The sequence below is a fragment of the Gobius niger genome (assembly GCF_951799975.1).
Source record: "Gobius niger genome assembly, chromosome: 3".
NCBI lineage: Eukaryota > Metazoa > Chordata > Actinopteri > Gobiiformes > Gobiidae > Gobius > Gobius niger.
This window is the reverse complement of record NC_136854.1, coordinates 901,910-929,591: the sequence shown is the minus strand read 5'-3', so window position 1 is coordinate 929,591 and position 27,682 is coordinate 901,910. Positions and strand designations below refer to the sequence as shown.

At 42.9% G+C, this 27,682-nt stretch overlaps 3 protein-coding genes across 3 annotated transcripts; 1 reads left to right on the top strand and 2 right to left on the bottom strand.

Annotated features, from left to right (window-relative positions):
- Positions 1-1,082: 1,082 nt before the first annotated feature.
- cnrip1a (cannabinoid receptor interacting protein 1a) lies at positions 1,083-10,435 on the bottom strand. The gene is made up of 3 exons (XM_079554115.1): positions 10,247-10,435; positions 6,178-6,322; positions 1,083-1,269 (listed from the first exon to the last, which is right to left on the bottom strand). Exons 1-3 carry the CDS (start codon positions 10,429-10,431, stop codon positions 1,105-1,107), a joined length of 495 nt encoding a protein of 164 aa, XP_079410241.1. The 5' UTR covers positions 10,432-10,435; the 3' UTR covers positions 1,083-1,104.
- Positions 10,436-13,192: 2,757 nt separating this feature from the next.
- Positions 13,193-16,152, bottom strand: fbxo48 (F-box protein 48). Its single transcript, XM_079554111.1, has 2 exons — positions 15,688-16,152; positions 13,193-13,405 (listed from the first exon to the last, which is right to left on the bottom strand). Exons 1-2 carry the CDS (start codon positions 16,147-16,149, stop codon positions 13,244-13,246), a joined length of 624 nt encoding a protein of 207 aa, XP_079410237.1. The 5' UTR covers positions 16,150-16,152; the 3' UTR covers positions 13,193-13,243.
- A 996-nt stretch (positions 16,153-17,148) lies between these two features.
- Positions 17,149-26,161, top strand: aplf (aprataxin and PNKP like factor). The gene is made up of 12 exons (XM_079552989.1): positions 17,149-17,380; positions 20,359-20,489; positions 20,552-20,623; positions 20,688-20,881; positions 20,954-20,992; positions 22,823-22,943; positions 23,015-23,117; positions 23,183-23,700; positions 23,787-23,941; positions 24,700-24,828; positions 25,808-25,854; positions 25,920-26,161. Exons 2-12 carry the CDS (start codon positions 20,397-20,399, stop codon positions 26,105-26,107), a joined length of 1,659 nt encoding a protein of 552 aa, XP_079409115.1. The 5' UTR covers positions 17,149-17,380; positions 20,359-20,396; the 3' UTR covers positions 26,108-26,161.
- The last annotated feature ends 1,521 nt before the right edge of the window (positions 26,162-27,682 follow it).

Genomic DNA, 27,682 nt, shown 5'->3' with positions numbered 1-27,682 from the left:
AAATGTGAAAAAAGCAACAAAAAAGGCCAAAAAAAAGACAAAAAAAGACAAAAAAATGACAACAAAAAAGAAAAATGACAAAAAATGACAAAAAGACAAAAAAAAGAAACAAAATGAAAAAAAAAGCAAAAAAAAAAAGGAACTAAAAAAAGAAGAAAAAGACTAAAAAAGATTAAAAAAAGATTAAAAAAATGTGACAAAAAGACAAAAAAACAACAAAAAAAACAAAAAAAGAAACAAAAATAGACTAAAAAAATGAAAAAAAAATTGATGGAAAAAAATCTGATGACATGAGGAAAAAGATCCATTTAGATGAGTTTGTAGATCTTAGCTTTCTGGCCTACAGGATTTGGGTAAAGCTGAACTGGTGAAAATGCTCTCGGTTCAGCCGGGAGTTAAGAGGTTAAAATCAGTTTCCTTTTTTATGGCAGACTGTTGCATTTGTTTCATTTAGTTGAGAGTTTGTGTGATTTTAAAACCCCAGCAGTGCTTCCTCCTTTCGCTTCCCTGTGAGTTTGTCTAAATAAATATCTCAGATTACAGACAGTGAGTCTTTAACGCTGATCCTTATTGGGGAAAGGAGCGAGAGGAGGAACAGCGCCCTCTGGAGGCCGCCCTGGGAGTCACGGGTCACTCACACAGACTGTTACATATTTCAATAAAACACGTGTTCAACCAGCTTCAGTGTGAACGTCCTTCACAACGACCACAGAAACAAAAGCACAGCTCCATTCATGAAGATCACATTTAACATCAGCCAATCACCAACAAACACCATCTTAGAAACACCTACAGACGTTCTCCTGAAGGCCAGACGCTGCAGATGGAACTGGGAAAGAAACTACATGCAGAGATATCGATGCTAAAGGAAAATATGAGGCTAGTTTTATGTTTTCATTGCAATAAAGGTTTGTTTTGGAGATAAAATCGTAATAATTGTTTTTTTTTCCTGTTTCACTGCAGCGTCTCCGACCAAAGTCCGACTGGAACAACTTTAGGGACGATCGGGAAAAACATGGAGGAGGTGGAGCTAGCTGAAGAGGGCGTGGTCATCAGGAGGGGTGTGGTCATCAGGAGGGGCGTGGTCAGCAGCAGGGGGCGGGGTCAGTTGAAGGCCTCCTTGTTGACCCACATGAGCGTCCGCGTCTCGTTGGGTTTGCACTCGTAGTCGATGCTGCTGAACTTGTTCCCGAACTGACAGTGCTCTCTCTTGTAGTAGTTGTAGAACTTGGCCTGCCACACGGTCTCGAAGGTCCCCGCCTTCTGGAACTGCAGCACACGCACACGCATGTACATTACACATGCATGTACTTTACCTCCATACTGACTCATGTAGACTCTCTTTACCTCCATACTGACTCATGTAGACTCTCTTTACCTCCATACTGACTCATGTAGAGGCTCTTTACCTCCATACTGACTCATGTAGACTCTCTTTACCTCCATACTGACTCATGTAGAGGCTCTTTACCTCCATACTGACTTATGTAGACTCTCTTTACCTCCATACTGACTCATGTAGACTCTCTTTACCTCCATACTGACTCATGTAGAGGCTCTTTACCTCCATACTGACTTATGTAGACTCTCTTTACCTCCATACTGACTCATGTAGACTCTCTTTACCTCCATACTGACTCATGTAGAGGCTCTTTACCTCCATACTGACTCATGTAGACTCTCTTTACCTCCATACTGACTCATGTAGAGGCTCTTTACCTCCATACTGACTTATGTAGACTCTCTTTACCTCCATACTGACTCATGTAGACTCTCTTTACCTCCATACTGACTCATGTAGAGGCTCTTTACCTCCATACTGACTTATGTAGACTCTCTTTACCTCCATACTGACTCATGTAGACGCTCTTTACCTCCATAATGACTCATGTAGACTCTCTTTACCTCCATACTGACTCATGTAGACTCTCTTTACCTCCATACTGACTCATGTAGACTCTCTTTACCTCCATACTGACTCATGTAGACTCTCTTTACCTCCATACTGACTCATGTAGACTCTCTTTACCTCCATACTGACTCATGTAGACTCTCTTTACCTCCATACTGACTCATGTAGACTCTCTTTACCTCCATACTGACTCATGTAGACTCTCTTTACCTCCATACTGACTTATGTAGACTCTCTTTACCTCCATACTGACTCATGTAGACTCTCTTTACCTCCATACTGACTTATGTAGACGCTCTTTACCTCCATACTGACTCATGTAGACTCTCTTTACCTCCATACTGACTTATGTAGAGGCTCTTTACCTCCATACTGACTCATGTAGACTCTCTTTACCTCCATACTGACTCATGTAGACTCTCTTTACCTCCATACTGACTCATGTAGACTCTCTTTACCTCCATACTGACTCATGTAGACTCTCTTTACCTCCATACTGACTCATGTAGACTCTCTTTACCTCCATACTGACTTATGTAGACTCTCTTTGCCTCCATACTGACTCATGTAGACTCCCTTTACCTCCATACTGACTTATGTAGACTCTCTTTACCTCCATACTGACTCATGTAGACTCTCTTTACCTCCATACTGACTTATGTAGACTCTCTTTACCTCCATACTGACTCATGTAGAGGCTCTTTACCTCCATACTGACTTATGTAGACGCTCTTTACCTCCATACTGACTCATGTAGACGCTCTTTACCTCCATACTGACTCATGTAGAGGCTCTTTACCTCCATACTGACTCATGTAGACTCTCTTTACCTCCATACTGACTTATGTAGACTCTCTTTACCTCCATACTGACTTATGTAGACTCTCTTTACCTCCATACTGACTCATGTAGAGGCTCTTAACCTCCATACTGACTCATGTAGACTCTCTTTACCTCCATACTGACTTATGTAGACTCTCTTTACCTCCATACTGACTCATGTAGACTCTCTTTACCTCCATACTGACTTATGTAGACTCTCTTTACCTCCATACTGACTCATGTAGACTCTCTTTACCTCCATACTGACTCATGTAGACTCTCTTTACCTCCATAATGACTCATGTAGACTCTCTTTACCTCCATACTGACTCATGTAGACTCTCTTTACCTCCATACTGACTTATGTAGACTCTCTTTACCTCCACACTAACATTGTAGACTCTCTTTAGCTCCATACTGACTCATGTAGACTCTCTTTACCTCCATACTGACTCATGTAGACTCTCTTTACCTCCATACTGACTCATGTAGACTCTCTTTACCTCCATACTGACTCATGTAGACTCTCTTTACCTCCATACTGACTCATGTAGACTCTCTTTACCTCCGTACTGACTCATGTAGACTCTCTTTACCTCCATACTGACTTATGTAGAGGCTCTTTACCTCCATACTGACTTATGTAGACTCTCTTTACCTCCATACTGACTCATGTAGACTCTCTTTACCTCCATACTGACTCATGTAGACTCTCTTTACCTCCATACTGACTTATGTAGACTCTCTTTACCTCCATACTGACTCATGTAGACTCTCTTTACCTCCATACTTACTCATGTAGACTCTCTTTACCTCCATACTGACTTATGTAGACTCTCTTTACCTCCATACTGACTCATGTAGAGGCTCTTTACCTCCATACTGACTCATGTAGACTCTCTTTACCTCCATACTGACTTATGTAGACTCTCTTTACCTCCATACTGACTCATGTAGACTCTCTTTACCTCCATACTGACTCATGTAGACTCTCTTTACCTCCGTACTGACTTATGTAGACTCTCTTTACCTCCATACTGACTCATGTAGAGGCTCTTTACCTCCATACTGACTCATGTAGACTCTCTTTACCTCCATACTGACTTATGTAGACTCTCTTTACCTCCATACTGACTTATGTAGAGGCTCTTTACCTCCATACTGACTCATGTAGACTCTCTTTACCTCCATACTGACTTATGTAGACTCTCTTTACCTCCATACTGACTCATGTAGAGGCTCTTTACCTCCATACTGACTCATGTAGACTCTCTTTACCTCCATACTGACTCATGTAGACTCTCTTTACCTCCATACTGACTTATGTAGAGGCTCTTTACCTCCATACTGACTTATGTAGACTCTCTTTACCTCCATACTGACTTATGTAGACTCTCTTTACCTCCATACTGACTTATGTAGACTCTCTTTACCTCCATACTGACTCATGTAGACTCTCTTTACCTCCATAATGACTCATGTAGACTCTCTTTACCTCCATACTGACTCATGTAGACTCTCTTTACCTCCATACTGACTCATGTAGAGGCTCTTTACCTCCATACTGACTCATGTAGACTCTCTTTACCTCCATACTGACTCATGTAGACTCTCTTTACCTCCATACTGACTTATGTAGACTCTCTTTACCTTCATACTGACTTATGTAGACTCTCTTTACCTCCATACTGACTTATGTAGACTCTCTTTACCTTCATACTGACTTATGTAGACTCTCTTTACCTCCATACTGACTTATGTAGACTCTCTTTACCTCCATACTGACTTATGTAGACTCTCTTTACCTCCATACTGACTCATGTAGACTCTCTTTACCTCCATAATGACTCATGTAGACTCTCTTTACCTCCATACTGACTCATGTAGACGCTCTTTACCTCCATACTGACTTATGTAGACTCTCTTTACCTCCATACTGACTCATGTAGACTCTCTTTACCTCCATACTGACTCATGTAGACTCTCTTTACCTCCATACTGACTCATGTAGACTCTCTTTACCTCCATACTGACTCATGTAGACTCTCTTTACCTCCATACTAACTTATGTAGACTCTCTTTACCTCCATACTGACTCATGTAGACGCTCTTTACCTCCATACTGACTCATGTAGACTCTCTTTACCTCCATACTGACTCATGTAGAGGCTCTTTACCTCCATACTGACTCATGTAGACGCTCTTTACCTCCATACTGACTCATGTAGACTCTCTTTACCTCCATACTGACTCATGTAGAGGCTCTTTACCTCCATACTGACTTATGTAGACTCTCTTTACCTCCATAATGACTCATGTAGACTCTCTTTACCTCCATACTGACTTATGTAGACTCTCTTTACCTCCATACTGACTCATGTAGACTCTCTTTACCTCCATACTGACTCATGTAGACTCTCTTTACCTCCATACTGACTTATGTAGACTCTCTTTACCTCCATACTGACTCATGTAGACTCTCTTTACCTCCATACTGACTCATGTAGAGGCTCTTTACCTCCATACTGACTTATGTAGACTCTCTTTACCTCCATACTGACTTATGTAGACTCTCTTTACCTCCATACTGACTTATGTAGACTCTCTTTACCTCCATACTGACTTATGTAGACTCTCTTTACCGCCATACTGACTCATGTAGACTCTCTTTACCTCCATACTGACTCATGTAGACTCTCTTTACCTCCATACTGACTCATGTAGAGGCTCTTTACCGCCATACTGACTTATGTAGACTCTCTTTACCTCCATAATGACTCATGTAGACTCTCTTTACCTCCATACTGACTCATGTAGACTCTCTTTACCTCCATACTGACTCATGTAGACTCTCTTTACCTCCATACTGACTTATGTAGACTCTCTTTACCTCCACACTAACATTGTAGACTCTCTTTACCTCCATACTGACTCCTGTAGACTCTCTTTACCTCCATACTGACTCATGTAGACTCTCTTTACCTCCATACTGACTCATGTAGACTCTCTTTACCTCCATACTGACTCATGTAGACTCTCTTTACCTCCATACTGACTCATGTAGACTCTCTTTACCTCCATACTGACTTATGTAGACTCTCTTTACCTCCACACTAACATTGTAGACTCTCTTTACCTCCATACTGACTCATGTAGACTCTCTTTACCTCCATACTGACTCATGTAGACTCTCTTTACCTCCATACTGACTTATGTAGACTCTCTTTACCTCCACACTAACATTGTAGACTCTCTTTACCTCCATACTGACTCATGTAGACTCTCTTTACCTCCATACTGACTCATGTAGACTCTCTTTACCTCCATACTGACTCATGTAGAGGCTCTTTACCTCCATACTGACTTATGTAGACTCTCTTTACCTCCACACTAACATTGTAGACTCTCTTTACCTCCACACTAACATTGTAGACTCTCTTTACCTCGATGCTGACTTGCACGGGCTGCCGGTCTCCGCTCTTGGTGTGAGGAACCCCCTCCGTGTCGTACTTTCCCTGGTAAACCACGCTGGCCTCGTCCCGGGACTGCTCCTCCAGAGGAAACACCACGCCCCCGATGTTCATGTTCCTGCACAGTCGGTGAAGCATCGTTAAGACGGGACGTTCCTCCAGACGTGGAGGCTCATGGCCGGAATCATCTGCCGGAGGGTGAAGCTGTTGTGCATGTTTTAGTGGGAGGGGAAAGCTCCACAGAGACAATAAACCCGAATCTCACAAAATTGAAGAACATTTGGGAAAAACGCGGGGAAACATACAGATAAAATGGCTGAACAATTAGGACACAATGTTGGAGAAAATGGGAAAAACTAGAAAAAAATATTAAGAAGATTTTGAAAATACTGGATGAAAAATGGGAAAAAATTGAAAAAAAAATTGGGGAAAAATGTGAAAATATTGGAGGAAATAATTCAGAAACATTGGGAACAAACTGGGGGAAATATAGATAAAATGGCTAAATAATTGGGGGTAAACTGTAAAAGAAATCAAGAAAAAATAGAGAAAAGTGGGGAAAATATTTGGGAAAAATGTGAGAAAAATGTGAGAAAATTTGGGGAAAAATACAGATAAAATGGCTGAACAATTGGGACACAATGTTGGAAAAAATGGGAAAAAATATTAAGAAGATTTTGAAAATATTGGAGAAAAAATGGGGAAAAAAAATATAGAAAAAATGGGAAAAAATTGAAAAAAATATTGGGGAAAAATTGGGGAAAAATTTGAAAATATTGGAGAAAATATTTCAGAAACATTGGGAACAAACTGGGGAAAATATAGATAAAATGGCTAAATAATTAGGACAAAATTGTAAAAGAAATCAAGAAAAAATAGAGAAAAGTGGGGAAAATATTTGGGAAAAATGTGAGAAAATTTGAAGAAAATTTGGGGGAAAATACAGATAAAATGGTTAAACAATTGGGACACAATGTTGGAAAAAATGGGGAGAATAAAAAGGAAAAAATATGTGGGGAAAAATGTGAGAACACGTGGGAAAAAATTGGGGGGGAAAAAAATAAAATGGCTGAACAATTGGGACACAATGTTGGAAAAAATGTGAAAAGAAATATAGAAAAAATGGGAAAAAATTTGAAAAAGATATTGGGGAAAAATTTGAGTATTTCAGAAACATTGGGAACAAACTGGGGGAATACGGATAAAATGGCTAAACATTATTTTTTTTTCTTTTTAATTTGATAGGGACAATGCATATTGATGAACAGTTGCACATGAGCCCTGTAAATATGCCAGATTATAGCGGGGATGCTAGTTTCCATCAGTCGTCCCGAGGCAGGAAACACGATTATTCAAACAATTATTTGTTGCCTTTAAAAAAAAGTCTATCTTTATTGTATTTATTTATTAATCAAAACACTATGATGATATTTTATGTTTTCTGGACAGTCATAAAAGTACAAATGATTTCAAGTACGCCTTGATTAAGGAGAGGTCTCTGTTTCACACCTGCCCCGTGCTGGCCGGCCCTCACACCTGCCCCCTGCTGGCCGGCCCTCACACCCGCTCAAGCAAACTGAGCGGCGCGGCCTGATGACATCATCACACAGCGCCGTTTGTTTTTATGTCAGCCACGGCACGAGAAAAGTGAAGGGAAAATAATCCCAGCGGCCTGAAATAACGCAAGTCTGCTAAAAAAAAAACAATAAAAAAAAAATTAAAAAAGGAAATAAAAGTTAAAAAAAATTCAAAAATGACAAAAAAGTGGCAAAAAATTGACAGAAAAAATGACGGAAAAAAATAGCAAAAAAGTGACAAAAAAAATTACAAACAATTTGACAAAAAATGTACAAAAAAGTTACAAAAATGAGTTGAAAACCCCCCAAAAAATGAGAGGAAAAAAATCTGATGACGTGATGAAAAAGTTCCATTTAGATGAGCTTTGTAGATCTCAGCTTGAGATGTTGCACTGGCCTACAGGATTTGGGTAAAGCTGAACTGGAGAAAATGCTCTCGGTTCAGGCGGGAGTTATTCTCTTAATTCAGATCATTTTGTGTCATTTCAAGTGAAAAACAATAATTTCTCTGATTCCAAGTGGGTTTATTCTCGTTCCGTCGGCGCTAAAGCGTTTGTGTCTCGGATCAGTTCAAACCAACTCAAATTCAACAAAGAAGAACTTTTATTCAAGCCATTTTCAGTCATTTATCTCATTTAAGACGCTCCTGTTTCCAGTGTCGTGCTTTACTTTGGGCTGTAGTTTCTCAGGTAAACAGGGATCAGAGAGTCCTGGTGTAAACCTCATATTATCATAACCAGGATATTCCTAATGACCAGGTTACTCCAGCGCATGTAAACACACTGAAACTAGAGGCGCTCTGGCCCCGCCCCCTGCGCCTGTAACTAAAGGCGCTCTGGCCCCGCCCCCTGCGCCTGAAACTAGAGGCGCTCTGGCCCCGCCCCCTGCGCCTGTAACTAGAGGCGCTCTGGCCCCGCCCCCTGCGCCTGTAACTAAAGGCGCTCTGGCCCCGCCCCCTGCTCCTGTAACCGGAGCATGAGCATCGCCTTCCGCCTGAGTCGCCGACAGACAAGAGTCAAGACGAGGACACAAGAAAAACCTTTCCCTGGTTTCTCATTCACAGAAACCACAGAGTCAGTTATTACGTCTGTAGCTTTATATAAAAACTGAATCAATGCAGCAGCACCGCGGGAAACAGGGAGATAAGGGGGACAAGGGGGGGGATATAGATGAAGTGGCTAAATAGTTGGGGAAAAATTGTAAAAGAAATCAAGAAAAAATAGAGAAAATATTTGGGAAAAATGTGAGAAAAATTGAAGAAAATTTGGGGGAAAATACAGATAAAATGGCTGAACAATTGGGACACAATGTTGGAAAAAATTGTAAAAAAAATAGGCACAATTATTAAGAAGATTTTGAAAATATTGGAGAAAAAATGGGAAAAGATATATAGAAAAAAATGGGAAAAAATTGAAAAAAAAATTGGGGAAAAATTGGAAAATATTGGAGAACAAAATTCAGAAACATTGGGAACAAACTGGGGGAGAACATAGATAAAATGGCTAAATAATTAGGACACAATGTTGGAAACAATGGGAAAAGAAATATAGAAAAAATGGGGAAAAATTTGAGAAAATTTGGACGGTGGGAAAAAATTGGGGGAAAAAAATAAAATAAAAATTGGGACACAATGTTGGAAAAAATAGGAAAAAATATTGAGAAGATTTTGAAAAATATTGGAGAAAAAATGGGAAAAGATTGAAAAAAAATAGGACAAAATTGTAAAAGAAATCAAGAAAAAATAGAGAAAATTTGGGGAAAAATACAGATAAAATGGCTAAACTGTTGGAACACAATGTTGGAAAAAATATTAAGAAGATTTTGAAAATATTGGAGAAAAAATGGGAAAAAATAGAAAAAAATATTGGGGAAAAATGTGAGTATTTCAGAAACATTGGGAACAAACTGGGGGGAAATATAGATAAAATGGCTAAATAATTGGGGAAGAATTGTAAAAAAAAAATAGAGAAAAGTGGGGAAAATATTTGGGAAAAATGTGAGAAAAATTGAAGAAAATTTGGGAAACACGTGGGAAAAAATACAGATAAAATGGCTGAACTGTTGGGACACAATGTTGGAAAAAATGGGAAAAAATATTAAGAAGATTTAGAAAATATTGGAGAAACAATGGGAAAAGAAATGTAGAAAAAATAGGAAAAAATATATACCAAAAAAATATTGGGGAAAAATTTGGAGAAAAATGTGAAAATATTGGAGAAAATATTTCAGAAACATTGGGAAGAAACTGGGGGAGAATTTAGATAAAATGGCTAAATAATGGGGGAAAAATACAGATAAAATGGGACACAATGTTGGAAAAAATGGGAAAATAACTGAAAATGTATAAACCCCCGCCTCCTCCTGGTGATGGAGTAACCCCCCCCCCCCCCTTGTGGCCCAGCCCCGGCCCCGCCGCTGCTGTCCGGGACTAACCCGCCCTGTCTCCCGGTTCCCCCGGTACTCACGTCGCCTCCACGCAGCCGGGCTTCATCACCACCTCCACGCGGTACTTGGACCCGGTCAGCAGCTTGATGGTCCGGCCTTGCCCGAACCTCGTCCCGTCCACCTTGAAGAACACGGGCCCGTCGTTCGGCTGCAGCCTCAGCGCGATGCAGATGTCCACGAGCGGGGGCACGCCGTCGCCTTCCATCCCGGTGCAGGTCCCGGTGCAGGTCCCGGTGCAGGTCCCCGGTCTGGGCTCTGGTTCTGGGGGGCGGGCTGTGCGGCTGTGTCCCGGGAGGAGAGCGCTTTTCCTCGGGCTTTGGTCCCGCTCTGGTCCGGGGCTGATGGAGGAGGAGGCTGCGGAGGAAAGTGCGAAGTTTGCGCGGAGATTAGAGAGACTTCCGGGTTTCAAAATAAAACCGGAAGTCGCTCACTAACCGCAAATGAGGAGAGAGGAATGTGCAGATGTTTGTTTTAATGTTAACCTGTTAACTCCCTCCTTAACCGAGCACATTCACCCCAGGGTGGCTTTACCCAAATCTAATCTATTTGAAAGCTAAGACCTACAAAGTGATCTAAGAGTTTGCCTCATGTTGTGGTAAATCCTTGTCGGATTTTCGTCACTTTTTGTTGCGTTTTCATCCTCGTTTATGTCTCGTTATCGTTGCTTTTTCATGAAGCTTTTGGATTTGGGTAAAGCTGAAATGCTAGCTGTCTGCATACGTTTCTTCAGCAGATATATTTATGTGGATTTTACTCACTGACAGGGACAATAAATGTTTAACCCCTTAACTCCCGCCTGAACCGAGCACATTTTCTCCAGTTTGGCTTTACCCCAATCCTAAAGCTTCTGGAAGAATGGTGAGAAAATAGCGACAAAACTGAGACGAAAACAATGATGGAAATGTGATAAAAAAGTGACGAAAACATTAATGAAAAAGTGGCAAAAATGTCACAAGAAATTGACAGAAAATGTGACAAAAAAGACAAAAAAAATTACAATTAAAAAAAAGACAAAAAATGTGACAAAAAATGACAAAATGTGATAAAAAAATAACAAAAAATAACAAAAAAATGACAAAAAAAATAACAAAAAATAACAAAAAAATAACAAAAAATAGCCAAAAAAATGACAAAATGTGATAAAAAAAGACCAAAAAAATCACCAAAAAATGACAAAAAAATGACAAAAAATGACAAAAATTAAAAAAAAAAATGACAAAATTTTAACTAAAAAATAACAAAAAATGACTAAAAAATAACAAAAAATGAAAAAAATTTGACAGAAAAAGAACAAAAAATTAGAAAATAAATGACAAAAAATGACAAAATGTGATTTAAAAAAAGACCAAAAAATATGACAAAAAAAGACAAAAATATAACAAAACAGAAAAATAATTTATTCAAAATATATTTTTCAAAAATATAATTACACAAAGTATAACTCTGGTTTTACACTTTCACACATGACAAAACAAAGACAAGAGTTTCTGATCCGGCAAAAACACAGGTTTTGCCAATTTGATTTAAATGGAAAAAGAATCTCAGATAAACGAGCAAATCAAATAAGACGAGTTAGAAAAGGCTGCGGTCACGTGATCTCTGGGATCGCCCATATATGGTCATGTTTGAAAACAGTTAAAGGGAAAACAATGATTCAAAAACTACTTTAACACCTTAACTCCCACCTGAACCGAGCACATTTTCTCCAGTTTGGCTTTACCCCAATCCAAAAGCTTCTGGAAAAAAGGTGTGAAAATAGAGACAGAACTGAGACGAAAACAAGGATGAAGATGTGACAAAAAAGTGATGAAAAAATGTGACAAAAAATGTGACAAAAAAATGACAAAAAATTGACAAAAATGTGACCAAAAAATGACAAAAAATGACAAAAATGTGACACAAAATGACAAAAAATTGACAAAAAAATGACTAAAAATGTATTTTAAAAAAATGACAAAAAAGAGTTGAGATGGGAAAAAATCTGACAACGTGAGGAAAAAGATCCATTTAGATGAGTTTTGTAGATCTTAGCTGTCAAATGAGGCGTTACACTGGATTTGGGTATAGCTGAACTGGAGAAAATGCTCTCGGTTCAGGCGGGAGCTAAGAGGTTTATGAATATATTTTCTACTAAATAAAGATACAAAGACTTGGAGCAAAGTGGATCAACAGCCCATAAATACATAAATAACAGAGTATCGTGCTAATGCTAACGGTTAGCCAGCGCGAGCTACGACTGACGTATAATAATAAACATCCACCTGATTTAGACTGGACTTTATTTATCTGATAAATAAGTTCATATTTCGCCAGAAAATGGATAAAAACAGTGAAAAAGATTCTGTTTCCCCTCTCGGAGAGGCCCCGCCCCACTGAGGCGTAACCGTGGCAACTGCCTTAGTTTGTTGCTCATTTCTCTGCAATTCCTGAGGCCGAATCACATGAAACAAAAACTGTCCCAGAGTCCAGAGTCGTCTCTTCAGCTCAGATGAACCAAGGTCTCGTTATTTCCTCATCTTCACAAACAGGAGCGAGAATCCAGTGACTGTCAGGTGATGAAACCGACTGAGATACAAGTCCATAATCTGAACGTGACATCACACACATGTAGATCTGATTCAGCCCAATAACACATGAACTGTACATTTATATTCACATACATTATTGTTGTGTCATTAATAAAAACAGGCGTAATTTCACCAGTCATTAAAATGAATAATACATTTCACTGAGAAACATCCTCCGTACACGACATTATAGTTGATATAAACTGACATAAACTGATATAAACTGATATAAACTGACATAAACTGACATAAACTGATATAAACTGATATAAACTGACATAAACTGACATAAACTGATATAAACTGACATAAACTGACATAAACTGATATAAACTGACATAAACTGACATAAACTGATATAAACTGATATAAACGGATATAAAAGGTATTTTCTAAGGCGTATTTACAGCGGTTTGTGGTTGAATATATTATCTTTGACAGAGTTCAGCCTCAGCGCTCCAGCTCCGCCTGCAGGATCTGCCCCCACGACTCGGCGTCCAGCGGCACCATCCGCACGTCTCGCAGCTCATTGGCCGAGCGCACGCCGCTGAAGCGCCCTCTCAGCCAATCATGTTTGAGACGACTGCGCGTGTAGTTCCTCACCAGAGTCACCTGGAAACACAGCGTCGTTTATGGTTCAATAAATCCATCAGGGAGCAGATGTGTGAAGAACATCTGTGTGAAACTCTTCCTAGTGGATCTGAGTCGGGAAAAGGGTTTTTCACTAATAACTAGTTTATTCCAAAACATCTAAATCCCTCTGAGCAAATCTTTTTACTAATATGACACAAAATAAATGGGTTTGTAAACTTGTCAGTGTTTTGGTGCTATAGCTCATTAGCATCTCCAAAGTGCCAAATGTTATAAAAGCTCAAATATTTTCACAAACAAAGTGCAGTAACAAACCTCCCAAAAATGGACTAAATCACAGCAAAAGGAAGTGGGTCATTTATTTATGTCAGTGCACAAAGGTGCGTCAGTCACACCTTCCCCCAGAGCAAAATGGCCGCCTTGTTTATTCAGAAAAGAGCCTGAAAGACAATGGACCTGTACTCAGATGTACCACTGTGAAATCAACACGTGTGTGCCTAAATGCTAATGTGGCTAACATACGGCTAACATGTGGCTAACATGTGGCTAACATGTGGCTAACATATGGCTAACATGTGGCTAACATGTGGCTAACATGTGGCTAACATGTGGCTAACATGTGGCTTACATGTGGCTAACATGTGGCTAACATGTGGCTAACATGTGGCTTACATGTGGCTAACATGTGGCTAACATGTGGCTAACATGTGGCTTACATGTGGCTAACATGTGGCTAACATGTGGCTAACATGTGGCTTACATGTGGCTAACATGTGGTTAACATGTGGCTAACATGTGGTTTACATGTGGCTATCATGTGGCTAACATGTGGCTAACATGTGGCTAACATGTGGCTAACATGTGGCTAACATGTGGCTTACATATGGCTTACATGTGGCTAACATGTGGCTAACATGTGGCTAACATGTGACTAACATGTGGCTAACATGTGGCTTACATGTGGCAAACATGTGGCTAACATGTGGTTAACATGGCTAACATGTGGCTAACATGTGGCTAACATGTGGCTAACATATGGCTAACATGTGGCTAACATGTGGCTAACATGTGGCTAACATGTGGCTTACATGTGGCTAACATGTGGCTAACATGTGGCTAACATCTGGCTAACATGTGGCTAACATATGGTTAACATGGCTAACATGTGGCTAACATGTGGCTAACATGTGGCTTACATGTGGCTAACATGTGGCTAACATGTGGCTAACATGTGGCTAACATGTCGCTTACATGTGGCTAACATGTGGCTTACATGTGGCTAACATGTGGCTAACATGTGGCTAACATATGGCTAACATGCGGCTAACATGTGGCTAACATGTGGCTAACAGGTGGCTAACAGGTGGCTAACATGTGGCTAACATGTGGCTAACATGTGGCTAACATGTGGCTTACATGTGGCTAACATGTGGCTAACATGTGGCTAACATATGGCTAACATGTGGCTAACATGTGGCTAACATGTGGCTAACAGGTGGCTAACATGTGGCTAACATGTGGCTAATGTGGCTAACATGTGGCTAACATGTGGCTAACATGTGGCTAACATGTGGCTTACATGTGGCTAACATGTGGCTAACATGTGGCTAACATATGGCTAACATGTGGCTAACATGTGGCTAACAGGTGGCTAACATGTGGCTAACATGTGGCTAATGTGGTTAACATGTGGCTAACATGTGGCTAACATGTGGCTAACATGTGGCTTACATGAGAAGAGAACAAACATCTAATTTCTCATGATAATAATGAGCCACATTTTCCCAAAAGGGTATTTTATTGACATTTTTGTGCATTATATTTTACTTGATTATTTTGGACCAAAAACATCCAGTCAGCCTAAGATTGGACCACAAATAATGCAATATGGATTAGAAATGCTTCATTTTAATGTTTGATTTAATACCAGGAGTAGTTCGACATCCGCGCAGTAATATCTTCACTTTACTGTGTGGATCGAACTACTCCTGGTATTATTACGCCTTACAATATAGTTCCCCTTTATCCGCCAAGAAAATCCATTCTGTGTAATTATACTTTATCGTGTAACACGTCACGTAACCATATGTAATAGTGAAACGTGGAAGAGCTCGGGAGCTTCTGTCTTCACCTGGTTTGGAGATATAGTGGAGGAGAGGCTAAATGCTAACGCCGTCTGTGCTAACGTGACTGAGAACACGCGTGAAGACCAGACAGGTACACATGAACTCGTCTAAGGTAAGAACTCAGTATGTAAAAACGGAGGCCTGTATGATCCTTTATGATGGTTAGTGACGGCGTACCTTCCAGGAGAAGCCGTGGCCCCGGTCCTGCTCCAGCTCGCGTTGGCAGTGGGCCCTCAGGAGCAGACACTGGCCCCTCCACACGGCCTCGCTGCTGTGGATGAGGCGGTGCCAGCGCCTGCAGGTCTGAGCCGCACAGCACAGGCTGTGAGGGTCCAGCTGGAGGAAGATCTGCTCGCTCATCTCAGCCGGCAGGCTCTGGGAGAAGTCTGAGGGGCCCGAGCGGTCCCAGTCCCAGGGGCCCGAGGGGTCTGAGTCCCAGGAGTCCGAGGGGTCTGAGTCCCAGGAGTCCGAGGGGTCTGAGTCCCAGGGGTTCCAATCCCAGCGGCCCTCGGTGTCGCAGTCACAGGCCGCCGTGGGGCTGTGGCAACAGGGCTGGTCACTGTGGCCCTTAAAGCTGGGGGCCCCTGTGTTTGGCCCGTCTGAAGAGCTGAGGGGGCCCTGGACGTGCTGCTGCATCATGGCTCCACAGAAGCTGCAAAACAGGTCACGTTCTGTCACGTTGCTGCTTTGTTGTTGTTTTTGTCACTTTTTGTCCTTACTTTTTTGTTGTGTTTGTTGCACCTTTTTCCATAATGTTTTTGTGGCTCTTTTGTCACGTTTGTGTTGCGTTTTTAATCTCGCTATGTTGACGCTTTTTGCCCAGGACCTTTTGAGATTTGGGTAAAGCCAAACTGGAGAAAGCGTGCTCGGTTCAAGCGGGGGTTAAGAGGTTAAGGCGCGTTGGCAAAACATTTCCTAATCTCAGTCACTTTATGAGGAAAAGTGTGGCATATAAACTAACCAACTAACGTTAATCAAGTCATTTTATGTGTAATGTAAGTTAATTAATAACGGTAAAAACAAACATGACTGTATAGTAAAGCTCCGTGTCTCCGCCCCGAAACAACACGCTCGAAAAACACTCAATCTAATCACATTTTTACAACAAACTTAATGGTTTTCCATCGTTAACGGGTCTAATCCCGCGGTGTACGTGTGTATTCAGCACAAACAAAAGGAATAAACCGTAATAAAGGCGTTATTAAGCGAGTCTTACCGTCTGACAGCAGCCCTTTAAACGGCTCTTTGTTTACACTCACTGCGCATGCGCCGCCGAGTCAAAACAAAACACGAAAAAACAAATCGAAATTAAATTAAAAAGTTACGTAATTACTATTGTCCTTCACATAAAAGACTCTTAATGAGCAATAACCTATAAATAAATTAATATTGTGTAAAATATTAGAGGCTGTTAAAAGTTTCCTGGCGTAGTGTTGTCTGCGCATGCGCCGCGGACTCAAACCAAAACACGAAATCACAAATCGAAATAAAATAAAAAGTTACGTAATTATTATTTTCCTACAGACGAAAGACTCCCTATGAATAATAAGTTGTAAATAAATATTGTGTAATTAATTATAGAAAATTACAACGAACCGGGCGTGTCCTGCGCGTGCTCCGTGTGGCCGCCTACCCGGATGTTTTGGACAGTTCTCCGCAGCAGCGTGATGTTTCTGAACTATTTTAACCATATTTCGCAGAATAAGGTCGTTTTAATGAACATAATCCCCCAATTTTAACTTTAATCTTCAACTCCAAAAGGTAAGGAGAGTTTAGTTGAATTCCACGGCTGTTTTATTTGTACATTCTAACTTGTCGCCTGTTTCCTCGCTCCCATTCATAAAGTCAGGAACTCGCAGACCGGAGCAAGGTTTGTATTTTTTATTTGTATTTTTTTTTTTTTTCCATTTTGTGAGATAATAAAATGTTTCTGGTCATTTAAAGTCAGTCAGAGCCCCTTCTGCAGGTGCCACTCATTGATGTGTATAATATGCTATATCTATATCCACTCAGAACAAGCCCAGGCAAAGTGGAGTTAACCTCTAACTACCTCTTGTTTTCTCCAGTTCCGCTTTACTCAAATCTAAAAGCTTCTCGACTGGAGAGCAACAGTGTAACGCCTCATCTGGCCCACACATTAAGGCTGAATTCAAGTTAATCATTCTCTCGTGGGAGTCAAAGGTGCTTTGTCATAAAACTACTGCAGTTACTTCAGAAAGTGACTTAAACTCCCGCCTTAACCGGCCTGGCTTTACCCAAATCTAAAATGTTACAGCCTACACTGCGTTCCAAATTATTATGCAAATTGGATTTTTGTGTCAAAAAGGTAAAAAAAAAAAACAATAATAATGAAACTCATGGATGGTGTCGTGTCTCGGGCTCTATGAATCACTGACATTAATCTCAGAGACCTGGGATGATTAGTTTTCAGGTTAAGCCCAGTTAAGGGAAAAACTGCTGAAAAAGGATGTTCCACTTTATTATGCAGATCATCATTTTCAAGCAATATGGGAAAGAAAAAGGATCTTTCTGCTGATGAAAAGCGTGAAATAGTTGAATATCTTGGTCTAGGTATGAAAACCTTCGATATTTCATGAAAGATTAAGCGTAATCATCGAACTGATAAGAGATTTGTGGATGATTCAGACACACTCGGGTTTGTGCTGATAAAGGCACAATATGGACGGTTTCTGCCGGACAAACACATCAGATTAAGAGAACAGCAGCTACAAAGCAGCAGACAGGTATTTGAAGCTGCTGGTGCCTCTGGAGTCTCCCTTACATCAAGGTGTCGGACCCTCCAGAGGCTGCAGTTGTGCATAAACCTTCTGTCCGGCCTCCCCTAAACTGTTCATTGAAGCTGAAGCAGAAACGGCTGCAGTGGCTCAGAAATACATGAGGACTCATTTTCAAACAGTCTTGTTCACTGATGAGGCCGTGTAGCCCTGGATGGTCAGATGGATGGAGTAGTGGATGGTTGGTGAATGGACACAATGTCCCAACAAGGCTGTGACGTCAGTAAGGAGGGGGCGGAGTCAGTAAGGAGGGGGCGGAGTCATGTTTTAGGATCCCTGAAGGTGTAAAAATTACCTCTTTCTGACTGACCACTTTCTTCTATGCTACAAAAAGAAGAGCCGTGTTTTCCCAAACAAGATCCTCTTCATGCATGACAACGCCCCATGTCCTGCTGTAAAGAAAACCTCTGCATCACTGGCTGCTATGGGCAAAAAAGGAGAGAAACTCATGATGTGGACCCCCTCCTCCCCTGGGAGGGTGGGAGGCAGTTTTCATCCAAACAGCAGCTCTGGGAGGTTATTCTAACATCCTGCAAAGAAATCCAAGCAGAAACTGTCCCAAAACTTACAAGTTTAATGGATTTAAGAATTTTGAAGCTGCTCAAAGAAGGTCCTTTGGTAAAATATAACTTGACCTGTTAATATTTTTTTGATTGAAATATCTTTTGATTTCAGTAAATATGACCTCCTAATGCTACAAGCTCAACAAATGACCATTTTCAGTTAATTACAAGCTTTAAAATGTATTGAAACGATGAGTTGCATAATAATTTGGAACAGTGGATTTTGAGGTTTTTACTATATTTATTTTAAATGAATAAATACTGTTTTCACTGGGAGATTCTTTCCACCACATTTAAATGATCCTCGACCAGTTAAAGACTTGAACATGATGCTGACTCTCATTTGAGTCGACAGTTTAGAAAATCAGAGAAAAATGTCATTTGCATAATAAATTGGAACACAGTGTATGGACCTCATTAGAATGACCTACATATCTGATCTAGAAGGATCTTTTGTTGTCGTCTAATTTTCACACTTTTTTCAGGAAGCTTTTAGATTTGGGCAAAGCCAAACTGGAGAATATGCAGTTCAGGCGGGGGTTAAGAGGTGAAGACCTGGTTTATTTAGTGGAACAACACTGTGCATCCAATTCTAAAGCATTTGGTTCAGTCCTGGTTTAGTCCTGGTCCAGTCCTGGTTTATTCCTGGTTTAGCCCTGGTTTATTCCTGGTTCAGTCCTGGTTTAGTCCTGGTTTATTCCTGGTTCAGTCCTGGTTTAGTCCTTGTTCAGTCCTTGTTCAGTCCTTGTTTAGTCCTGGTTCAGTCCTGGTTTAGCCCTGGTTCAGTCCTGGTCCAGTCCTTGTTTAGTCCTTGTTTAGTCCTGGTTTAGTCCTGGTTTAGTCCTGGTTTAGTCCTGGTTTAGTCCTGGTTTAGTCCTGGTTTAGTCCTGGTTTAGTCCTGGTTCAGTCCTGGTTTAGTCCTTGTTCAGTCCTTGTTCAGTCCTTGTTTAGTCCTGGTTCAGTCCTGGTTTAGCCCTGGTTCAGTCCTGGTCCAGTCCTTGTTTAGTCCTTGTTTAGCCCTGGTTCAGTCCTGGTTTAGTCCTGGTTTAGTCCTGGTTTAGTCCTGGTTTATTCCTGGTTTAGACCTGGTTTAGTCCTGGTTTAGCCCTGGTTCAGTCCTGGTCCAGTCCTTGTTTAGTCCTTGTTTAGTCCTGGTTTAGCCCTGGTTTAGTCCTGGTTTAGTCCTGGTTTAGTCCTGGTTTATTCCTGGTTCAGTCCTGGTTTAGTCCTGGTTTAGTCCTGGTTTAGTCCTGGTTTAGTCCTGGTTTAGTCCTGGTTCAGTCCTGGTTTAGTCCTGGTTTAGTCCTGGTTTATTCCTGGTTCAGTCCTGGTTTAGTCCTGGTTTATTCCTGGTTTAGTCCTTGTTCAGTCCTTGTTTAGTCCTTGTTTAGCCCTGGTTCAGTCCTGGTTCAGTCCTGGTCCAGTCCTGGTCCAGTCCTGGTCCAGTCCTGCTTCAGTCCTGGTTCAGTCCTGGTTCTCTCTCTCTCCAGGGGCCTCCTGCTCAGACCGACCCCGGCCTCGGAGCCTGATGTCGGGCTTGGAGCTGCTGCCCGTGTCCGGAGGAGCCGCGGTCCCTGTTCCTCCGGGAGACACGGTCCTGGGCCGCGGGCCGCTGCTCGGGGTGAGGACCACGCCAGTCCTTTGTTTCGTAACGTGGTGGAGTTAAACGTGTGAATGTTTCAGATCAGCGACAAACGCGTGTCCCGGAGCCACGCCCTCCTGCAGAACCAGGATGGACGCCTGCGTCTCAAGTCTGTGAGTTCCCTCGTGTGGTCGCTCCTCCTGTGAAGCTCTCCTCACTGACTCCACTGTCCCTCAGACCCACGTGAACCCGGTCTTCCTCCAGTCCGCCTCAGACTCCGCCCCTCGGCCTCTGACCCGGGACCAGTGGGCGGAGCTTCAGCCGGGGGACACGCTGTCTCTGCTGCCGGGACAGTTCTGCTACAGGCTCACGGGGGGAGAGGAGGCGGAGCCAGAGGAGGCGGAGCCAGAGGAGATGGACCAGGACCAGGATCAGGACCAGGACCAGGACCAGGACCAGGACCAGGACCAGGACCAGGACCAGGACCAGGACCAGGACCGGGAAGAACCAGAGAGAGACCAGGAGCCAGCAGGAACTCCAAGGTAACACCAGCTTTATGAGTTTATGTCCAGTAGAGCAGGGGTAGGCAAGTTTTCTTAAAGGGATAGGCCTCCGTTTTTCCATACTGAGATACAGTGGGGAAAAAAAGTATTTGGCCAAAATCCAATACAATGTCTATATGAAACTAGATACTTTTTTTCCTCACTGTATGTTCTTACCTGAGCTGTGACGAGTTCTTTAGGACCTGTCTGATCTTCAGTCACGTAAACACAGCGCAGACGGCGTTAGCATTTAGCCTCTCCCTCTCTCCTCTATAGCGTTAGCATTTAGCCTCTCCCTCTCTCCTCTATAGCGTTAGCATTTAGCCTCTCCCTCTCTCCTCTATAGCGTTAGCATTTAGCCTCTCCCTCTCTCCTCTATAGCGTTAGCATTTAGCCTCTCTCTCTCTCCTCTATAGCGTTAGCATTTAGCCTCTCCCTCTCTCCTCTATAGCGTTAGCATTTAGCCTCTTCCTCTCTCCTCTATAGCGTTAGCATTTAGCCTCTCCCTCTCTCCTCTATAGCGTTAGCATTTAGCCTCTCCCTCTCTCCTCTATAGCTCCAAAACAGGTCAAGATAGAAGCTACCAAGCTCTTCCACGTTTTCCCTATTTAAATATGGTTACGTGAAGTGTTCCACTACAAAGTATAATTACACACAATTAAACAATGTGGATTTTCTAAGCGGATAAAAGGGGGGACTATAGAGTTCGGGAATGTGACGTCATAAGCATTATGGGATTAGCAGCAATTGTAAACTAATGGAGAGAATGGAGACCACAGTTAGTTAGATGTATTTACCAGCAGTAACTCCGCAGCTAATGCAGTTGTTCCACGGCTATTTTCTCCACTTTATAAACTGTTTTTTTAGCTAATGTTAGTCAATGGAAATGTATGCTAACAGCTGCAAAGATGGCCGATATCCATGGTAACTGTAGACTTTCCCAAACTCTATATTGTAAGGTGTAATAATACCAGGAGTAGTTCGAAATCCTTCACTTTACTGTGCGGATGCCAAACTACTCCTGGTATTATTACACCTTACAATATAGTTCCCCCTTTTATCCGCTTAGAAAATCCACATTGTTTAATTGTGTGTAATTATACTTTGTAGTGGAACACTTCACGTAACCATATTTAAATAGGGAAAACGTGGAAGAGCTTGGTAGCTTCTATCTTGACCAGTTTTGGAGCTATAGAGGAGAGAGGGAGAGGCTAAATGCTAACGCTATAGAGGAGAGAGGGAGAGGCTAAATGCTAACGCTATAGAGGAGAGAGGGAGAGGCTAAATGCTAACGCTATAGAGGAGAGAGGGAGGCTAAATGCTAACGCTATAGAGGAGAGAGGGAGAGGCTAAATGCTAACGCTATAGAGGAGAGGGGGAGAGGCTAAATGCTAACGCTATAGAGGAGAGAGGGAGGCTAAATGCTAACGCTATAGAGGAGAGAGGGAGAGGCTAAATGCTAACGCTATAGAGGAGAGAGGGAGAGGCTAAATGCTAACGCCGTCTGCGCTGTGTTTACGTGACTGAAGATCAGACAGGTCCTAAAGAACTCGTCACAGCTCAGGTAAGAACATATCTCTAGTTAAACATGTGTTATTGTAAAGGCTTCAATCATAGAAATATAGAAATGTCTCTAACAGAGGAGAGCTGAAACGTGTCAGTGTTGAACTCTGACAGCAGGGGGCGCTGTATGTACAGTGTCTGTTTAACATCTCAAATGATAAACAGACCTTTCTCTGTCGAGCATTATTTACCCGACTGTCCACGAGTCCGTCACAAACTGGACATAAGCGCCTTCAGGCTTTAGTAACATCCTCGCCTCGTCTTCAGCAACAGCCAGATGTTCGAGGAGGAGCCGGGACCAGAGACCTGCGCTCCCATTGGCCCACAGCAGACCCCGCCCTCTCGGAAAACCCTCCAATCACACGCTGAGCAGGAAACTCTCAGGAAGGTTTGTTCATCTCTATTTAAAACGATGATATTTTCAGCCAAACCCGGATCCATTCGTGTCTTTTCTTCCAGAGTCCAGACTTAAGCCCAGTCCAGGCCCCGCCCCGGCCCCGAGTGCTCCCGGCCTGGATGATGGCGGCGGCTCCGGCCTCCAGCAGCAGCTACAGCCCCGGAGGTAACTTTCACACCGACACTTAAACCTGCTTCCTTTAACCCCCGGACTAAACGCTTTGTTTTCAGCGGCGAAAAGAGGGAAGGCCACGTCATCAGGCCGCAAACAGACCACGCCCTCCCAGAGAGCCCCTCCCCCTGTGACGTCATCGACCTCTAAAGCTCCTCCCCCTGTGGCATCATCAGCCCCTAAAGCTCCTCCCCCTGTGGCATCATCAGCCCCTAAAGCTCCTCCCCCTGTGGCATCATCAGCCCCTAAAGCTCCTCCCCCTGTGGCATCATCAGCCCCTAAAGCTCCTCCCCCAGTGACATCATCAGCCCCTAAAGCTCCTCCCCCTGTGACATCATCAGCCTCTAAAGCTCCTCCCCCTGTGACATCATCAGCCTCTAAAGCTCCTCCCCCTGTGGCATCATCAGCCCCTAAAGCTCCTCCCCCTGTGGCATCATCAGCCCCTAAAGCTCCTCCCCCTGTGACATCATCAGCCCGTAAAGCTCCTCCCCCTGTGTCAGAGGAGAGCGAGGAGGAGGAGGAGCAGCGTCCGCAGAAGAGGAGGAGGAAGATGAACGGCTCGGAGCGCGCCTCAGCCGTGAGTCGCTGAGCCTCGTGCTCCTCGTGTTTACAGCTGTTTCCAGATGATCCTGGAGACGACTCATCGCTCTGATGTTTGAACAGGTTCCATCAGCCGTCAGTCCAGACTCCGGTCCAGACGCAGACCTGGCGGCTCCTTCAGCGGCTCCTTCAGCGGCTCCTTCAGCTTCAGCTCCTCCAGCGGCTCCTTCACTGACCTCCAGGAGAGTCCCCTGTCCCTACGGCAGAGGCTGCTACAGGTGAAGCTCAGAACACCAGTTTGCTGCATTTTCTGAAAGTTCTTCACCCAGAAGACACTCCACACTGCAAAAAGTATCAGTATAAACATCTCAATTTGACAAAAAAAGTGACAAAAAAACGACAAAAAAAAGTGACAAAAAAGTGACAAAAAAATGACAAAAAAATGACCAAAAAAAAGACCAAAAAAATGACAAAAAATGACAAAAAATGACAAAGACAAAAAAATGACAAAAAATGTGACAAAAAAAATGACAAAAAATGACAAAAAAATGACAAAAAATGACCAAAACAATGACAAAAAAATGACTAAAAAAATGACAACTAAAATGACAACAAAATGACAAAAAAATGACAAAAAATGTGACAAAAAAAATGACAAAAAAATGACAAAAAATGACAAAAAAATGACAAAAAAATGACAACAAAATGACAAAAAAATGACAAAAAAGTGACAAAAAAATGACAACAAAATGACAAAAAAATGACAAAAAATGACAACAAAATGACAAAAAAATGACAAAAAAAATGACAAAAAAAGTGACAAAAAAATGACAAAAAAAATGACAAAAAAATGACAAAAAAAATGACAACAAAAATGACAACAAAATGACAAAAAAATGACTAAAAAATGACAAAAAAAGACAAAAAATGTGACAAAAAAAGACATAAAAAGACAAAAAAACGAAAAAAATGACAAAATGTTGAGACAAATCACTCCAGCCCTGATGAATAAACCCTCGTGTGCTCGTGTCCTCAGGAAGAACCCGCTGCACTTCCAGGAGGAGTCTCACCCCGGAGACAGCGACTACGAAGAGCCCGGTCCAGACGAGGACTCAGACGAGGCCTCGGAGCGCCCCGAGTGCCCGTACGGCACCGCCTGCTACAGGTGAGGCCTTTCCCTCTGGTTTCAGTCTGTTATCAACTCTTTTCCTCTGGTTTCTGTTATCGACTCTTTTCCCTCTGGTTTCAGTCTGTTATCTGTCTGTTATCGACTCTTTTCCCTCTGGTTTCAGTCTGGTATCAACTCTTTTCCTCTGGTTTCTGTTATCAACTCTTCCTCTGGTTTCAGTCTGGTATCGACTCTTTCCCTCTGGTTTCTGTTCTCGACTCTTTTCCCTCTGGTTTCTGTTATCGACTCTTTTCCCTCTGGTTTCTGTTATCGACTCTTTTCCTCTGGTTTGTCTGTTATCGATTCTTTTCCTCTGGTTTGTCTGTTATCGATTCTTTTCCTCTGGTTTGTCTGTTATCGACTCTTTTCCTCTGGTTTGTCTGTTATCGATTCTTTTCCTCTGGTTTGTCTGTTATCGATTCTTTTCCTCTGGTTTGTCTGTTATCGATTCTTTTCCTCTGGTTTGTCTGTTATCGATTCTTTTCCTCTGGTTTCTGTTATCGATTCTTTTCCTCTGGTTTGTCTGTTATCGACTCTTTTCCTCTGGTTTGTCTGTTATCGATTCTTTTCCTCTGGTTTCAGTTATCGACTCTTTTCCTCTGGTTTCTGTTATCGACTCTTTTCCCTCTGGTTTGTCTGTTATCGATTCTTTTCCTCTGGTTTGTCTGTTATCGATTCTTTTCCTCTGGTTTCTGTTATCGATTCTTTTCCTCTGGTTTGTCTGTTATCGACTCTTTTCCTCTGGTTTGTCTGTTATCGATTCTTTTCCTCTGGTTTCAGTTATCGACTCTTTTCCCTCTGGTTTCTCTGTTATCGACTCTTTTCCCTCTGGTTTCTGTTATCGACTCTTTTCCTCTGGTTTCAGTTATCGACTCTTTTCCTCTGGTTTCTGTTATCGACTCTTTTCCCTCTGGTTTCTGTTATCGACTCTTTTCCTCTGGTTTCTGTTATCGACTCTTTGTTTTGTCTGTTTCAGGAAGAACCCTCTGCATCGTAAAGAGTTCCAACACTCAAAGAGACCAGGTCAGACTCTGATATTTAACGGCTGCGTCTCCGGTTCAGTCCTAACGTCTGCGTTTCTTCTGCAGCTCGTAAAACCCGAGGCCCCGCCCCCAAACGCCGCGCTGACGAGGACGACGAGGACGAAGAGGACGAGTACGAGAGCAGCTTCATCGACTCGGAGTCCGACTACGAACCTCCCGCTCAGCGCAGCTCCAGCGAATCTGAGGACCTGAGCCAGCTGCAGCGAGAGGCCTCACGCTTCACCAGGAAGTGACATCACTACAGCAGGAAGTGACATCACTGACTGCAGCGAGAGGCCTCACGCTACAGCAGGAAGTGACATCACGCTACAGCAGGAAGTGACATCACTGCAGCGAGAGGCCTCACGTTTCACCAGGAAGTGACATCACAGACTGCAGCGAGAGGCCTCACTGACCTCACGCTTCACCAGGAAGTGACATCACAGACTGCAGCGAGAGGCCTCACTGACCTCAAGCTTCACCAGGAAGTGACCTCACTACAGCAGGAAGTGACATCACTGACTGCAGCGAGAGGCCTCACGCTTCACCAGGAAGTGACATCACTGACCTCACGCTGAAGCAGGAAGTGACATCACGCTACAGCAGGAAGTGACATCACAGACTGCAGCGAGAGGCCTCACGCTTCACCAGGAAGTGACATCACTGACCTCACGCTGAAGCAGGAAGTGACATCACGCTACAGCAGGAAGTGACATCACAGACTGCAGCGAGAGGCCTCACGCTACACCAGGAAGTGACATCACTACAGCAGGAAGTGACATCACTACAGCAGGAAGTGACATCACTGACTGCAGCGAGAGGCCTCACGCTTCACCAGGAAGTGACCTCACTGACCTCACGCTTCACCAGGAAGTGACATCACAGACCTCACGCTTCACCAGGAAGTGACATCACTGACTGCAGCGAGAGGCCTCACGCTTCACCAGGAAGTGACATCACTACAGCAGGAAGTGACATCACTGACTGCAGCGAGAGGCCTCACGCTTCACCAGGAAGTGACCTCACTGACCTCACGCTTCACCAGGAAGTGACATGACTGAATGCAGCGAGAGGCCTCACGCTTCACCAGGAAGTGACCTCACGCTACAGCAGGAAGTGACATCACAGACTGCAGCGAGAGGCCTCACGCTTCACCAGGAAGTGACCTCACGCTACAGCAGGAAGTGACATCACTGACTGCAGCGAGAGGCCTCACGCTTCACCAGGAAGTGACATCACAGTGCAGCGAGAGGCCTCACGCTTCACCAGGAAGTGACATCACGCTACAGCAGGAAGTGACATCACAGACTGCAGCGAGAGGCCTCACGCTTCACCAGGAAGTGACATCACAGACTGCAGCGAGAGGCCTCACGCTTCACCAGGAAGTGACATCACAGACTGCAGCGAGAGGCCTCACGCTTCACCAGGAAGTGACATCACTGACTGCAGCGAGAGGCCTCACGCTACAGCAGGAAGTGACATCACGCTACAGCAGGAAGTGACATCACTACAGCAGGAAGTGACATCACAGACTGCAGCGAGAGACCTCACGCTTCACCAGGAAGTGACATCACGCTACAGCAGGAAGTGACATCACTACAGCAGGAAGTGACATCACAGACTGCAGCGAGAGACCTCATGCTTCACCAGGAAGTGACATCACGCTACAGCAGGAAGTGACATCACTGACACTCCTGTTGAGTCCTGAACGTCTTAGTTTTAATGTCACAAAATAAACCACACATTAAAGCTGCCCTCAGCGTCTCCATTTTGCAGAGCTGGAAATGTTAAATTCCCACAATGCATTTCTAGTAACATCAGCAGCTCCT